The sequence below is a fragment of the Neomonachus schauinslandi genome, chromosome 9 (assembly GCF_002201575.2).
Source record: "Neomonachus schauinslandi chromosome 9, ASM220157v2, whole genome shotgun sequence".
NCBI classification, from domain to species: domain Eukaryota; kingdom Metazoa; phylum Chordata; class Mammalia; order Carnivora; family Phocidae; genus Neomonachus; species Neomonachus schauinslandi.
In genome coordinates, this window is record NC_058411.1 from 81914778 (window position 1) to 81928650 (window position 13873).

The 13873-nt window shown below is 60.7% G+C and overlaps 1 protein-coding gene across 1 annotated transcript; it reads left to right on the top strand.

The window, feature by feature from the left end:
- Window positions 1-4751: 4751 nt before the first annotated feature.
- On the top strand, window positions 4752-12811 carry DLL4 (delta like canonical Notch ligand 4). The gene is made up of 11 exons (XM_021695536.2): window positions 4752-4826; window positions 4938-5207; window positions 5713-5770; window positions 6661-6924; window positions 7335-7395; window positions 7487-7617; window positions 9065-9234; window positions 9394-9613; window positions 10646-11348; window positions 11856-11964; window positions 12481-12811. Exons 1-11 carry the CDS (start codon window positions 4761-4763, stop codon window positions 12484-12486), a joined length of 2058 nt encoding a protein of 685 aa, XP_021551211.1. The 5' UTR covers window positions 4752-4760; the 3' UTR covers window positions 12487-12811.
- The last annotated feature ends 1062 nt before the right edge of the window (window positions 12812-13873 follow it).

Genomic DNA, 13873 nt, shown 5'->3' on the forward strand with positions numbered 1-13873 from the left:
GGACGGCTCCATCGGTTAAGTGTCCAGCTCAGGTCATGATCTCAAGGCCGGTGAAACTGAGCCCTGCATGGGGGGAACTGAGCTGGAGCCTGCTTGAGATTCTCTCTGCCCCTCCCCCCACAAAAAGATTTTTTGAAAATAATAAAAAATAAAAATAAATTACAAGTCCCGAGGCCCCAAGACTACATGGCTGAGGAGTGCCAAAAGCTAGGTCTATGTTATGCTTACTCACCAGACTCAGCCAAAACAGGCACTGGGGAGAGGTCCCATTCCAGCTCAACCCTCCCCATCCCTATCATGGGGCGTCTTCAGGATTCATTGTCTCTCAGCGCCCATGCCCCAAGTCCTAGCCCTTTCTCCTCACAGGGGCTCTCATCTTATTATCAGCCATCGCAACCTGTTCCCCCACAGAGCCCCCAAATGAGTCCTCAAGGCTACCACTAAGTCATCATCTTTTCTCCTCCACCAGCTTCAGGCCTGTCCTATGGGAAACCCACTCTGTTCCGCGGGAAAGACCCTGAGCAGGCAGTTCCGTGTAGGGACTCGAGAAAGAGGTGAACGAGGCCCCGCGGAGCACCGCCTGCCGAGCGGGAATCCCTGCCCTAACCGCTGGCGCCCCTCGAGGGGAGGGGTGAGGGCGGAGGTGGTTCTGCGGCGGCATCTGTCCCAGGCGGGCGGGAAGCTGCTGCATTAAATTGTAAAATCGATTTATTGACCGGCAGGTGCGAGCAGCGGCAGATGGAGAGTAGCGCTGCCGGGGCGCATCTGCGGGGAGCGGCGGCATCGATCCTGGCCCCCCTCCGAAACCCGTCCGTCCCGGTCCTTGCTCGTCGGCTCGCTCCCAATTGCAGGGCCAAGGTCCGCGAAACTGCGGCGCCTGAGCGGCTAGGGTAGCTCGGCTCCCTTCCCCTCCCCCCCTCCTGGCCTCAGGGCCCCGGGCTGCGCCCCCACGGCTGGCAAGCCCTGCCAGCCCCACTGCCCCAGTTGGCACGCGGCGGGCCGGGCTGACGCGTGGCAGCGCCCTGCGGCAGATGAGGCACGCGCCGGCCTCATTTCAATGTGAATGGATCGAAAGGAGCAGCCATGTGGCAGCAACAGTTTGCAAATCTCCCCGCCTTCTGTGCAGCTCCGGGGCCGCGGCTCCCTGCACGTGGCCCCTTCTCCGCAGCGACCGCAGCGGCGCCCCTCAAGGCTTAAGCGCCCCGCCCAAGCCAGGCCAGCTCCCCCCGCCCCTGGCCTGACCGACGGGCTCCGTGGCCCGACCTCCGCCGCGCTCCTACCTGGCCGCACAGTTTGCCCCGCCGAGAACGGGAGTGGGGGTGGGCGAAACGATGCTGGAAGCCTCTGAGCTGCGCCGCCGACTGGGTGGGGGGGAGGGGCGAGTAGGCTACCCAGTAGGGGAGGGGTCCCGAGGCTCTGCGCGGCCCGGGGGGTACGCCAATAAACCTGGGGTCAGCTTAGGGGCGCGGCTGGAAGACAACCTTGGCTCTTTACGGCCCCAGGTGCGGGTTCTACCTGCTGGGGGGCTGTGTGCAGGGGCCAGGAGGAGAGGACAACAGAAGCAGAAATCCCCTGCAAGGGAGGCTGTGGGCCTTGCATGAAGCCAGGCCTGGACCGTGCTCTGGCTCCTGACGTTGTAGGTGCGAGTGGGGATGAGGACCCGTGGACCTTTAGAGGGCCCACAGTCGTCAGTCCAGGGGAGTTCAGGTCGGTTGAACCTTGCATCCATGCTCCCTCTCGAGGTCATCGCCGGGTGTCTGCATAGGGGCAGGGTCAGCAGATGTCCAGGTGGGTCCAACCCCCCTGTGATTTACGGCCTCCAATGGCCTCACAGCCTCCTGCTCTCGGTAGCCCCAGGACACATGTTGGGCTCTTCTGGTCTCTAGTGGGAGAAAAAGGGAGGAGTCCCAGCTGTGGACACTTGCATTTCAGTTCTGGGCCAGCATCGGGACCCTTCCTCACTCAGCAAATGTGGTCAAAGAGGGACTCCAGCGGACTGGAGGGCCTGTGGGTACTCAGGGCTGTGGCATCTTTTTTTTTTTTTTTTAATGTTTTATTTATTTATTCATGAAAGTCAGAGAGAGAGAGAGAGGCAGAGGCAGAGGGAGAAGCAGGCTCCCCGCCTAGCAGGGAGCCCTATGCGGGACTCGATCCCAGAACCCTGGGATCATGACCTGAGCCGAAGGCAGACGCTTAACCATCTGAGCCACCCAGGCGCCCCAGGGCTGTGGCATCTTAGCAGGATAATGAACTTCTGGGACAGCACCCACGTGGCAAATAGATGCTTCATAAATGCCTTTTGATGGAGAGGAGAATTTAACCCTTTCCTCCTCAAAAAGGATTTCTAAGTCTCTGGGTTCCCTTGCATTTTGTGTCTCTGAGGATAATAATGGTTTTGCTTGGTCCTTAACTGTTTGCAAAGTGCTTTTGGACACATTAGTCAGGATGTGTAAGAGGGAGTAGAGAGTGTTCCAGATCTACCAGTATTGAGCAAGAGGCATCCTGTAGGGTTGGATGTCTCCCTTGAGAGGCAGGCAAGTGCCAGCGCCAGTAAAGGAGCGAGTTCTTATGAACTAGGCCAGGATCTGGAGGTGGAAGCAGACAGAACTAGGTAGGGATGGGTGCCAGCTCAGAGGAGAGCAAGGGACACTCTTTGGCACCCTAGGCAGGTCTAAGGTTCGTAGAGGATGGGCGGAGCGAGCGTGAGGAACCCACTTGTCAGGATCGCTGGGAGGCGAGCCCTGGGCCCCCCTCCCTCGGGCCGCGGGACTCCGCCTGCCCATAACCTACATTAACTCTGGAGCGCAGCCTGGGCCCATCTGCCGGCCCCCGCCCCACCTCGGTTCCCCACGCCAACCCGCTCGCGCCAGATGGTGGCTGGGAGGGGTGGCCGTGCGTGGGGGACCCCGGAGCCCATCGCCTCATCTCGCCCCTCCCCCAACCCACGCTCCCAACCTCTTGTTTCTCATCCTTCCCCCCAATCCTCCACCCCCACCCCCAAGTCAAAAAAATCAGACCCCGCCAGCGCGCCGCCACCCTGGTCCCGCCACCCCCCGCCCCCCCGCCCCGCGCCGATCTTATCGCTCGACGACAGCCATCGCTGTGCGGGCGGGCTGACAGCTGAAGCCACCAGGCCCCCGCTGCCCTCCGCGTCACAGAGACAGAGAGATCCCCGGCACCCCCCGAGACTGGGAGAAGCCGGCCCTCCCCGGTCTAAGGCCTCCGGGGATCACGCCGGGTTCCGGGAAAGCAGCTGCACTGCCGCCGCTTGGAGAAGTGGGGCCACCCGGGGGAGCCGCGAAGGCGAGACGGGCGAAGCCTTCTGAAACTCGAACTAGTCCGCGCGCTTTCAGTTCCACCCTCCATCTCGCCCCTATGAGGAGACGAGCCGGGTCTACCCGACCTCAGCCCCTCACCAGGACTCTCCAGTGGCTTGGGCCAACGCTGGAGCCAGGAGAGTTCCTCCCTGCCCCAACGGAGCGACAGGACGCGGGTGGGGGCTTGGGGCTGCTGGGGTGGGGGCAGACGGTGGGCAGTGAAGCTGAAGCTGAACCCAGGTGAGGGGAGGCGCTGGGGGAGGGGCCAGACCTCATTACCATACAGCTGAGGACGCGCCCCCCTTCTCTTACCTCGGGCACCACGCCCCCTTCCCCTGTCTCCGGGACCACGCGTCTAGGGGCTGGCACCAGTAGAGCCCAGGCTGGAGGCAGAAGGGAGAAGGCACGCGCTGGACACGCCCCCCGCAACTAGGGAGGGAGACGCCCACCAGGAGGGGGGAGAAAGCCCCCGAGAACCCCCGAGTCTTAGACTCAAGGCCCTCGCCTTGCCCCGTGTGGCCACAGAGAGGTTAAAGCTTCCGCTGGCTTCTCTGTTGCGCCGGGGACGCGAGGTGGGTGGGCGCTCACAGGTTGGGGACTGAGGCGGCGACAGCGTCCAAGGCTCGGGGAAGAAGGAGATTCGAGTCCTTCGACCCTGCTTTCGCTTTCCGAGCTTAAGTTCTTTTTACCTGCTCGAAGCTGAAGGTAACTAGCTCCGGCTGCGGACGGACCGCCCACGGGGACTCCCCAGTGTCTCCGCCTCCACGACCATCCGGGAACCACTCGCTCACCTCCCGCCCCATTCCCCCAGGCCCTCCCCCTCCCCTCACAGCCAGGGTCTCGGACCTTAACCCCTCGGCCGCGGAGAACTGGTCACCTTGGCAAGCGCAGAGTTAGGGGACCCAGGGGCTGAGAGCGGCACGGAGGGGCGGGGACCTGTGCGTGACTGGCTGGCGGGGACGGGGGATGGCGGGGGCGGAGGCCCCCTCCAGGCCCTGCTGGGGCTGTAGCGCTAGAGGCCCGGAGGGGAGGGGAGAGTGACCATGGGTTCTGAGTGACAGGCGGCGAAGAGAGGAGCCAATATATATAAGGAAGGCTCCCGAGCGCGCAGGTTTCAGTAGCGGCGCAGAGCGCAAGCTGGGAACACGAGGCCAAGAGCCGCAGCTCAAGCCGCCTCAGTGCAGTGTACCGGGCACTAGCCGGCTTGCAGCCCCAGGATTAGCCCGAGGACACGTCCTCAGCCCCGCCGCCGCCCAGCCGCCCTCACCTGGATTACCTACCGCCGCAGTTGGAGCAGAGCTAGCGAGAAGGCGAAGCGGGAGGAAAGCCCCAGAAGAGCCTGGCTTTCCAGGGACCCCTCCGGCGGACAGACGCGCGGGAAAGCGGCGTCCCGAACGAAGCCAGCTCCAGGGCGGGCGCGGGGAGAGAGCGACGCTCCAGGGGATGGCAGCCGCGTCCCGTAGCGCCTCTGGCTGGGCGCTACTGCTGCTGGTGGCACTTTGGCAGCAGGTAACGTCCCGCGCCCCCTTCACCCCCTCCCGCCGCGCCCGGAGCCTGAGCCCCGGGCGTCTGCCGAGCTGACCGCTCCCCTCCTTCCTTCCCTCGGTTCCTGTGCAATAGCGCGCAGCCTGCTCCGGAGTCTTCCAGCTGCAGCTGCAGGAGTTTGCCAACGAGCGAGGCGTACTGGCCAGCGGGCGGCCGTGCGAACCCGGCTGCAGGACCTTCTTCCGCGTCTGCCTTAAGCACTTCCAGGCGGTCGTGTCGCCCGGGCCCTGCACCTTCGGCAGCGTCTCTACGCCTGTGTTGGGCACCAACTCCTTCGCCGTCGGGGACGATAGTAGCGGCGGGGGACGCAACCCTCTTCAACTGCCTTTCAATTTCACCTGGCCGGTGAGCACAGCCTGGGTGCACTGGGAGGTCAGGAAAGGCGAGAAGGGGGCTCCCTGGGACCAAAGCCCTCCCCCAGATTTCCTCGCTTCCAACCAAACCAAACAAACAAAACCAAGGGCGCTCTCTTTTGATACTTTCTTCCGACTCTCTGCTGGGACCTCATCCTCAGGAAGGCTCTCACCAGTCTCCCTCTTCCCAGTTCTGTGCCCTCTCTCCTCCCAATTCTTGGGATATGAGTTTCATCACTTACTGCCCAGGCTCGTTTCCCACCTTCGAAGGACTCGCTAACATGCCCCCATCTCTTAACCCTCCTACTCGGGGTTCTTCTCTCACCTTCCCTGCTCGCGCGATGGTGCGCGCAGACCCGTTATGTTGACCCGGGAGCTGTAACTGTATCCTGCAATTAGATTAATTAAACCCGCGGCCGCAAGGCACCCCCACCTCCCCCGCCCCTGCTCATCTCACTCTCTCTCTGTCTTCCCCCGCCCCCTCCTTTGGCCTCCAGGGTACCTTCTCACTCATCATCGAAGCTTGGCACGCGCCAGGAGACGACCTGCGGCCAGGTGAGTAGCTCGCTCCGCCGCCACAGGGGGGCGACACGGCGCAGCGCCGAAAGAGTTAACCTGTAATAGGCGGGGGAAGTGGGGGGGGGGGGGGGCAGGACGCTGAGCTCGGCCTGGAGCTGCGCCCCGCGCTGGACGCTCGGATTCCGCTCGCTGCCTGGACTCTGAGCACAATTGCGTTTCCTGCGGGTTATTTTTGGCGTGGGAACGCGGGGAGCACGGCGGTGAGAAAGGCCGAAGCTGCCAGCGCCGCTGACGGGCCCCTTCCTGTATTTTACACCTTTCGCGAATTCCGCTCCTTTGGAAAGGGAATAATGGCTTTGGGATGTTGTTCTGACACAGAGGAAAAGGATATTTCAGCAGCACAACAATTCTCACTTTGAAAAGGAAAAAGAAAAGTATTACCCATCTCTGAGGGCAGAACCCGTGAATGGGCACCAGAGGACCCCTTGCTCCCAGGGTCCTCCCCGGCCTGGCTTTGCTTTTTTCTTTCTTTTCCTTTCTTTTCTTTTTTCTTTCCTTCTTTCTTTTCTTCCCTTTCCTCTTCTCTTCTTTCTCTCTCCCTCCCTCCTTCTCTCTCTCTTTCTTTCACTCTTTCTTTTTTTTCTTCCCCATTTTGACCTCTTCCTCTTTCCTGGTCTACCTGCCTCCAGAACACTGGGATATTTTAACATCCTTCTGTTGTCCCCTTTTTGAACGATATCAGGCCTTCTGCACACACACACACACACACACACACACATGTGGCAGCTAACCAGTGGGACACTTGGGTTCCTCTGGCTTGTCCTTGCTAGCAGGTGGGGGTCATCTGGACAGCTGGTTTGATCCAGCAGTTGCTGGCACTCTCGGGACTGGCTGCCCTTCCTTGACCTGGCCCTCTGCCCCTTCAGAGGCCTTGCCACCAGACGCCCTCATCAGCAAGATCGCCATCCAGGGCTCCCTAGCTGTGGGCAAGAACTGGTTACTGGATGAGCAGACCAGCCCCCCCACGAGGCTGCGCTACTCTTACCGGGTCATCTGCAGTGACAACTACTATGGGGACAGCTGCTCGCGCCTGTGCAAGAAGCGCAATGACCACTTCGGCCACTACGTGTGCCAGCCAGATGGCAGCCTGTCCTGCCTCCCCGGCTGGACTGGGGAGTACTGCGAAGAGCGTAAGCAGCCAAGCTCCTGCCTCCCTGGCAGGGGTCCCCGGAGCCAACACAGTGGCCTCTTTTCAGCCACAGCCTACCTCCCTCACAGAACAGGTCTGGGCTGCCCACTAGCCGGGCCTCAGGAACAGGTGGGGATGCTCAGGACAGGCGTGGACTCTGATCTGTCTCTTCTTAGTGCTCCTCCCCATCTTGCCAGAGCCCACAAGGACCCTGTTACCTCGTTCCATCCAGCCGGGATTCTCCTTCCCTGTGCCACCGTTGCCCTTTATAATGCCCGTGGCTCCTCTGGGAGGCCAGGAGTGGGAAGTGAGCCCAGTAGAGCTGGGGGCACCCCCAGGGCCAGGAGAGGGAGTGAGGGGCTGCAGGCTCCTTGGCATTCCAACCTCACCAGCTCTGTTTTCTTTCCTCAGCTATCTGTCTTTCTGGCTGTCATGAACAGAACGGCTACTGCAGCAAGCCAGCGGAGTGCATGTGAGTAGGGGACAGGAAGTGGGTGAGGAGGGAGCCGTCCCCTCCCCGGCCAAGCCCTCACCTCACCCTCAGCCTCCCTTTTGTTCAACAGCTGCCGCCCAGGCTGGCAGGGCCGCCTCTGCAACGAATGCATCCCCCACAATGGCTGTCGCCACGGCACCTGCAGCATCCCCTGGCAATGCACCTGCGACGAGGGCTGGGGCGGCCTCTTCTGTGACCAAGGTGAGTTGGGGCAGAGAGAGGACGCAGAGGGGGTGGGAGAGATGGGCCAGGCGTGGGGACCACAGCTGTCGCCCTTCTGACTTGGTGACTGCCCCGTTGGCTTTCCCATTATCCTTCAAGGAGCTTGGGGCTTTTAAGGATCCTAACAACTGGCCTCAAAGGAGATGGTGGGTCATTCTTGCTCAGGTGCTGGGGACACAGGGTGGCTGGAGAAGCCAGGAGCACGACAGGTTGGCAGCCTGGAGGTTGCACTCAAATTCCAGCAAGGCCCGGGAGGAGGGATGCTGGGCTCAGTTCCTCTTTCTACCTTGTAGTTACCTATTAACCCCCTAAATGTTTGCTTACCTGCCAGGGCTGTTTGAGCAGCTCTCCCCTAAACAGCTGCCTGGTGGGGTGTGCCCACCAGCTGCCCTGAGTCTGTGGGCAAGTTGTGCCCCTGGGCGGAGTGACATCTAACCGACTTCTTGGTGTGGGGCAGAAACGGCCCCCTTCTTCCTCCGCAGTGGCGCTTGCCAGGCAGCTGCCTGAGCCCAAGTCTCTCTGGGTTTGGGAGGGCCTCTGGTCCCTCTGGCTCTGTCGGGGTTGACCAGCCCCAGCCATGGGGGAGGGAGCCTTTGCTCCTCATCCTGCAGCCAGCTGCAGCGTGTGCCTCCCATCTGCAGGGTCCAGGAGGGTGGTTGCTGCTATGGAGACGCCAGCACAAGCCTCGGGAGGGTGGGCAGGGGGCTCGCCGGGCTAGAAAGAGCTTGCCTGGGCCCTGACTTGCTGGCAACAAGGGGCTTGGAATTCAGCCCCTGTATTCTCTCTGTGTGTGTTGCTTTCTCCCTCCTCTCCTCTACCTCAAACACACTTACACACCTGTTCTGCCCACTCTCTTTCCTCGCCCCATATTTGCTCCCAGGTGACAGAGTCATATACTCATCATAGGCAAACACAGCCCTTCCAGTCTCTCTATTTGCTCCCTCCCTGTCCTTCCCAAATAAGAAAACAAATACTTATATTTCAAAATACCCTCGTAACACATTTCCCTTTAAAAAGTGCCTGGTCGCTACTTACGGTGGCTCTTGCCTCCTCGCTACCATTTCCACCTGTTAACATTTTATCCCTCCTTCCAGGCTTATCTCAGCTGCCCCTCCTCCACGAAGCCTTTTCTGACTTCCTCCTCCACATGGGGCCTTGCCATCGGCTTTTCTTCCTTCCCTTCCTTCTACCCTGGTAGCCAGTGGCTGTGAGCTTACCTAGTAGGCAGTTGTCCAGCTGTATTTTTTTTAAACTTTGGTTCGTTGCACAGGTCAGATGTGGGTCAAGGAAGAAGGGTAGTTGGGCCGGGATGAGTTTGGGCTGGAGCCTCTGGGCCACACATGGACACTGCACTTGCACCATGAGGAGCCCGGTGCTGGGGATCATCCGACAGCCCCGCTCAGCTGGCTGCTCCCTGTCTCTGCAGATCTCAATTACTGCACCCACCACTCCCCATGCAAGAACGGGGCGACGTGCTCCAACAGCGGGCAGCGGAGCTATACCTGCACCTGCCGCCCGGGCTACACCGGCGTGGACTGCGAGCTGGAGCTCAGCGAGTGTGACAGCAACCCCTGTCGCAACGGGGGCAGCTGCAAGGTGAGCCTCGGGCCGGCCCAGGGCTGGCCAGGGAGTGCCCAGGCCGCCCCACCAGCGGAGCTGCGCGGCCATGGCCCTGCGGGCAGGGGGGTCTGGCCCTAAGCCACTCATCCTTGCCCCCCAGGGTCTGACTTGTGCCTCTTTCCGGCCTCTCTCCAGGACCAGGAGGATGGCTACCGCTGCCTGTGTCCCCCGGGCTACTACGGCCTGCACTGTGAACACAGTACTTTGAGCTGCGCAGACTCCCCCTGCTTCAATGGGGGTTCCTGCCAGGAGCGTAGCCAGGGGGCCAGCTATGCCTGTGAATGCCCCCCAAACTTCATGGGCTCCAACTGTGAGAAGAAAGTGGACAGGTGTACTAGCAACCCGTGTGCCAATGGTGAGTCTTGTTGCCTCGCTAACCCCGGGGGGCCAGGCTTAGGACTCAGAGAGCCTTCTGGTGAGGGAGAGTCAGGAGAGGAGAGAGGCCAGGTCTGTCCCTCTGGGCAGGCTGAGATGGTCCCACCCTGCTCTGGATGGTGAAGAGCTGGCATCATCAGCGGGTGGCTTTGGAAGAGGAGCAGGTTGGCAGTGGGTGCTGGCCTTAGAGGGAGGAGTGGTGCGCACCCTGCTTCACCTTCTATTTCCATGTCGGAGCCCCCTCCTGGTGGGGATGGCCTCTGACCTTCCCCAGGAAGTCCTGGGCTAGGGAGAGGACCTATGAGGACTTGTGTCCCTCCCAGAGGGAGGCTACCACACTTAGGGCCCTACTTCGGAAGGCCTCACCTTGCCCCATGGCACCAGGCATCTAAAATGTTCAGCATCTTTTGGGGTGCAAAGCATGTTTGTTATCTTGGTCTGCTTGGCCTCCTGATGACCCTCTGTGAGGCAGGCAGACAGCAGCATGCAGGAGAAAAGCCTCAGGAGCTGGAGAGGGGTGGGAAGGGCTAAGATGGAGTGTGTTCTCTGGCTAATCACTCCGTTAACTTTGTTAGCTGATAATTCTATTTATTTGAGCATTTACTATATACCAGGCGTGGGCTCCTGCCTTCATGCGTCATCTGACCTGACCCTCAGAGCTCTCTATGGAGGGGATAGCTCCGTAGATAGATATACTCTAATTTAACAAGGGAGGAAACTGAGGCTTCGAATAAGGCAAAGCAACAGGTGCTAGATCACCTCCAGCTTGAGAGACACAGCTGCGATTCGACCCCAAGCATACCTGTCCGATTCCACTGCGGAGCTCTGTAAGATGCTAGTCGTTTTATACGTGAGCTCCCTAAGGCATAGGGGGCCAGAGGCACCCTCCAGCCCAGGTCTCCAGACTCGTGGTACAGTGCTCTTTGTGGTGGGGTCTGGGGTGGGGCGCTCACCCTCTGCCCCAGGGGGGGTCCCAGGCGGTTGCTGACTCGTGACCCATGTGTACCCACAGGGGGCCAGTGCCTGAACCGTGGTCCTAACCGCGTGTGCCGCTGCCGTCCTGGATTCACAGGCCCCCACTGTGAACTGCACGTCAGCGACTGTGCCCGCAACCCCTGTGCCCACGGCGGCACTTGCCACGAGCTGGAGAACGGGCTCGTGTGCACCTGCCCCGATGGCTTCTCGGGCCGGCGCTGCGAGGTGCGGATACCAGCCGACGCCTGCTCCTCGGGACCCTGCTTCAATGGGGCCACCTGCTACCCTGGCCTCTCCGAGGACAGCTTTGTCTGCAACTGTCCCTATGGCTTTGTGGGCAGCCGCTGCGAGTTCCCCATGAGCATGCCACCCAGCTTCCCCTGGGTGGCTGTCTCTCTGGGTGTGGGCCTGGTGGTGGTGCTGGTCTTGCTGGGCATGGTGGCAGTGGCTGTGCGGCAGCTGCGGCTTCGGCGGCCCGACGATGGTAGCAGGGAGGCCATGAACAACTTGTCGGACTTCCAGAAGGACAACCTGATCCCTGCCGCCCAGCTCAAGAACACCAACCAGAAGAAGGAGCTGGAAGTGGACTGTGGCCTGGACAAGTCCAACTGTGGCAAACAGCAGAACCACACACTGGACTATAATCTGGCCCCAGGGCCTCTGGGGCGAGGGACCCTGCTGGGGAAGTACTCCCACAGTGATAAGAGCCTAGGGGAGAAGGCGCCACTGCGGTTACACAGGTGAGCCCTGCCTGGAGGCCCAGGGCCTGGCCACAGAGCCCTGCATGGAGCTCCCTGGGCTCCCCCAGGACAGGTGGAAGGCTGGCACCAGGCCCTCGACTGCTTTTAAGCAAACAGGGGGTTTCGCTACTGACAGGAGACTCCTCTGACAAGATTTCTGCCCGGGGTCCTTTGTCCCTCCTTCTCATTCATTCATTCATTCACTCACGAAGGTCAAGGGACCACACTGTGTCTCTTACGACTTCCATCTTTCCATGGGATGGCTTGTCTGGAGTAGCAATGCTAGCTTTTTCCAGGCCTGAGACCCTGGTAAGTTTGGGGGTCCTGTGGCTCTCTTGGGGGCCTGTTCCTAACTGGCCCCCCCAGGCTAGCCTTGGGCATCCCTGGTGCCTGTGTCTTCTCTCAGAGCCAGTGCCCTTTGGCTCTCCGGGGTCCGGGTTAGCACCCCACCTGCCCCCCAGCCTTCTCCCTGTCCCTTCCTCACCGGCCTGTCTTGTGTTCCCTCAGTGAAAAGCCAGAGTGTCGGATATCAGCGATATGCTCCCCCAGGGACTCCATGTACCAGTCTGTGTGTTTGATATCAGAAGAGAGGAACGAATGTGTCATTGCCACAGAGGTGAGTGCCGGGCTCGCCTTCCCTTCCAGCATGTCCCCTCCTGCCATTCGGGAATGGGAAAGTAGCCTGGTGAATTTCCACCCCAGGGGCCGCCCCTGAAGGTGGGTCAGAGCCCCTCCTTGGCTGGCCAGGTGCAGTGGCTCTTGGGTCCCTGCCGGCCCTGTTGCCGCAGAGGCTGTGAAACAGGAGCCGTGGGGGTGAGCAGGGCCTAGCTCTCTCCGTGTGTTCGCGCTGGGCTGGGTGGCCCTGGCACCTGGCCAGCTCCCCGGCACTGCCACAGGGCTGCTGGGGGTGAGAGTGCTTGCCCTGCGCCCCTCCTGCCCCTTCGCACTGCTTCCTCCACTGGCCCACCACATGAACACAGGCTCCCAGGCCTGTGCGTGTCCCGGGGCCGAAGTCTGGGGAGGGCTGCCCCACCTGCCTCATGGGCTTCTCCCGGGGAGGCCCGGGGCAGCCATGGAGGGAGTGCTTGTCCTCCAGGGTAACCGACTTCCCTGCTTTCCCCATCATCTCCAGGTATAAGGCAGGAGCCTTCCCAGGACATCCCAGCTCGGCCCCAGCAGCTGGATCTTCCTTCTGCATTGTTTACATTGCATCCTGGATGGGACATTTTTAATATGCAACGTGCTGCTCTCAGGAGGAAGAGGGAATGGCATGACCTGGACAGACTGTGAACTTGCCAAGCGATGCAGTGCCCTTCCACGCCTCTGCGTGTCTGTCTGGCATCAGACTGGCAGCCGCGCCAGCCAGGGGAGCAGAGAGGAGAGGTGCCACTGGGACCCGCCCTGCCGGCAGTGGCCTTCACAGGGCCCCTCTGGGGATCTGGCCTGTTTTCCGGAGGGAGCAGCAGTGGCCCCGTGGGGCCTGGAGCTGCTGTGGCCTCCACTGGCATCTGTGTTTCCAAAAGTGCCTTTGGCCCAGGCCCCATGGTGACAGCTGGGTCCGAATCAGAGAGGAGAGAGGAGGCCAGTATGGGCAGGGCCATCTGTGGGCCAGGATACCATCGGGTGCGGCTCTTGGCAGGAGTTGCCCTGCAGGTGAGGTGAGCGCCTGAAGCGGGAGGAGCACTTTCTGCCCTGTGCCTCCAACTACTGCATGTGGGCCTTGCTCAGAACACCCCTCCAGCTTCCCCCTGGCCTTGGCCCTCTGGGCAAGGCTGTTCCCCAGCCTCTGGCCTTGGGTGCCTCTGCGTTCCCCTGGGCAGACAGGTGAAGGGCCTGCCCCATTGGCCAGCCAGGGGAGCCAGGCCTAACTGGGGGGCTCAGGGCAGCGTTGTTAGAAATTCCAGTGAGGGAGAACTGAGGTTCCGTTGCCACCGAGGCCCTTTCCTCCCTCGAACCATTCCTACAGCCTCGAGCCTGGGCTTTGCCCACACCCACTGCTGCCCCCAGACCACCCTTGAAGCCGATCTTCAGAAATCAATAATATGAGTTTTTATTTTGGTTTTTTTTTTTTTGTAGTTTATTTTGGAGTCTAGTATTTCAATAATTTAAGAATCAGAAGCACTGACCTTTCTACATTTTATAACATTATTTTGTATATAATGTGTATTTATAATATGGAACAGATGTGTACAGGAGTTTATTACTTCTTGGGTCCTGTCTTTGTGATGGCAGAGTGGGAATGCTCTCTCCATCCCCTCTCACTCCCCTTCTTCTACTGCAGCTGTCTGCCCCACCAGGACTGTCGGGACCCTGTGCGCACTTGGGTTTGGCCGGCTGTGCTCCCGACCCTTGTCCCCTTCCAGTCCTTGCAGAGCCCCAGCTCGCCCATCTAGGCCCAGGCCCAGACCAGCCTTCCCTGACTGCTGGCTTGAGGCTGCTGTGGCTCCCTGTTTCCCCTTATGCCCCCACCATCACTTGGGGGATATGCCCCCTGACCTGAGTCTATCTCCCTTTCTCTCCTCAAG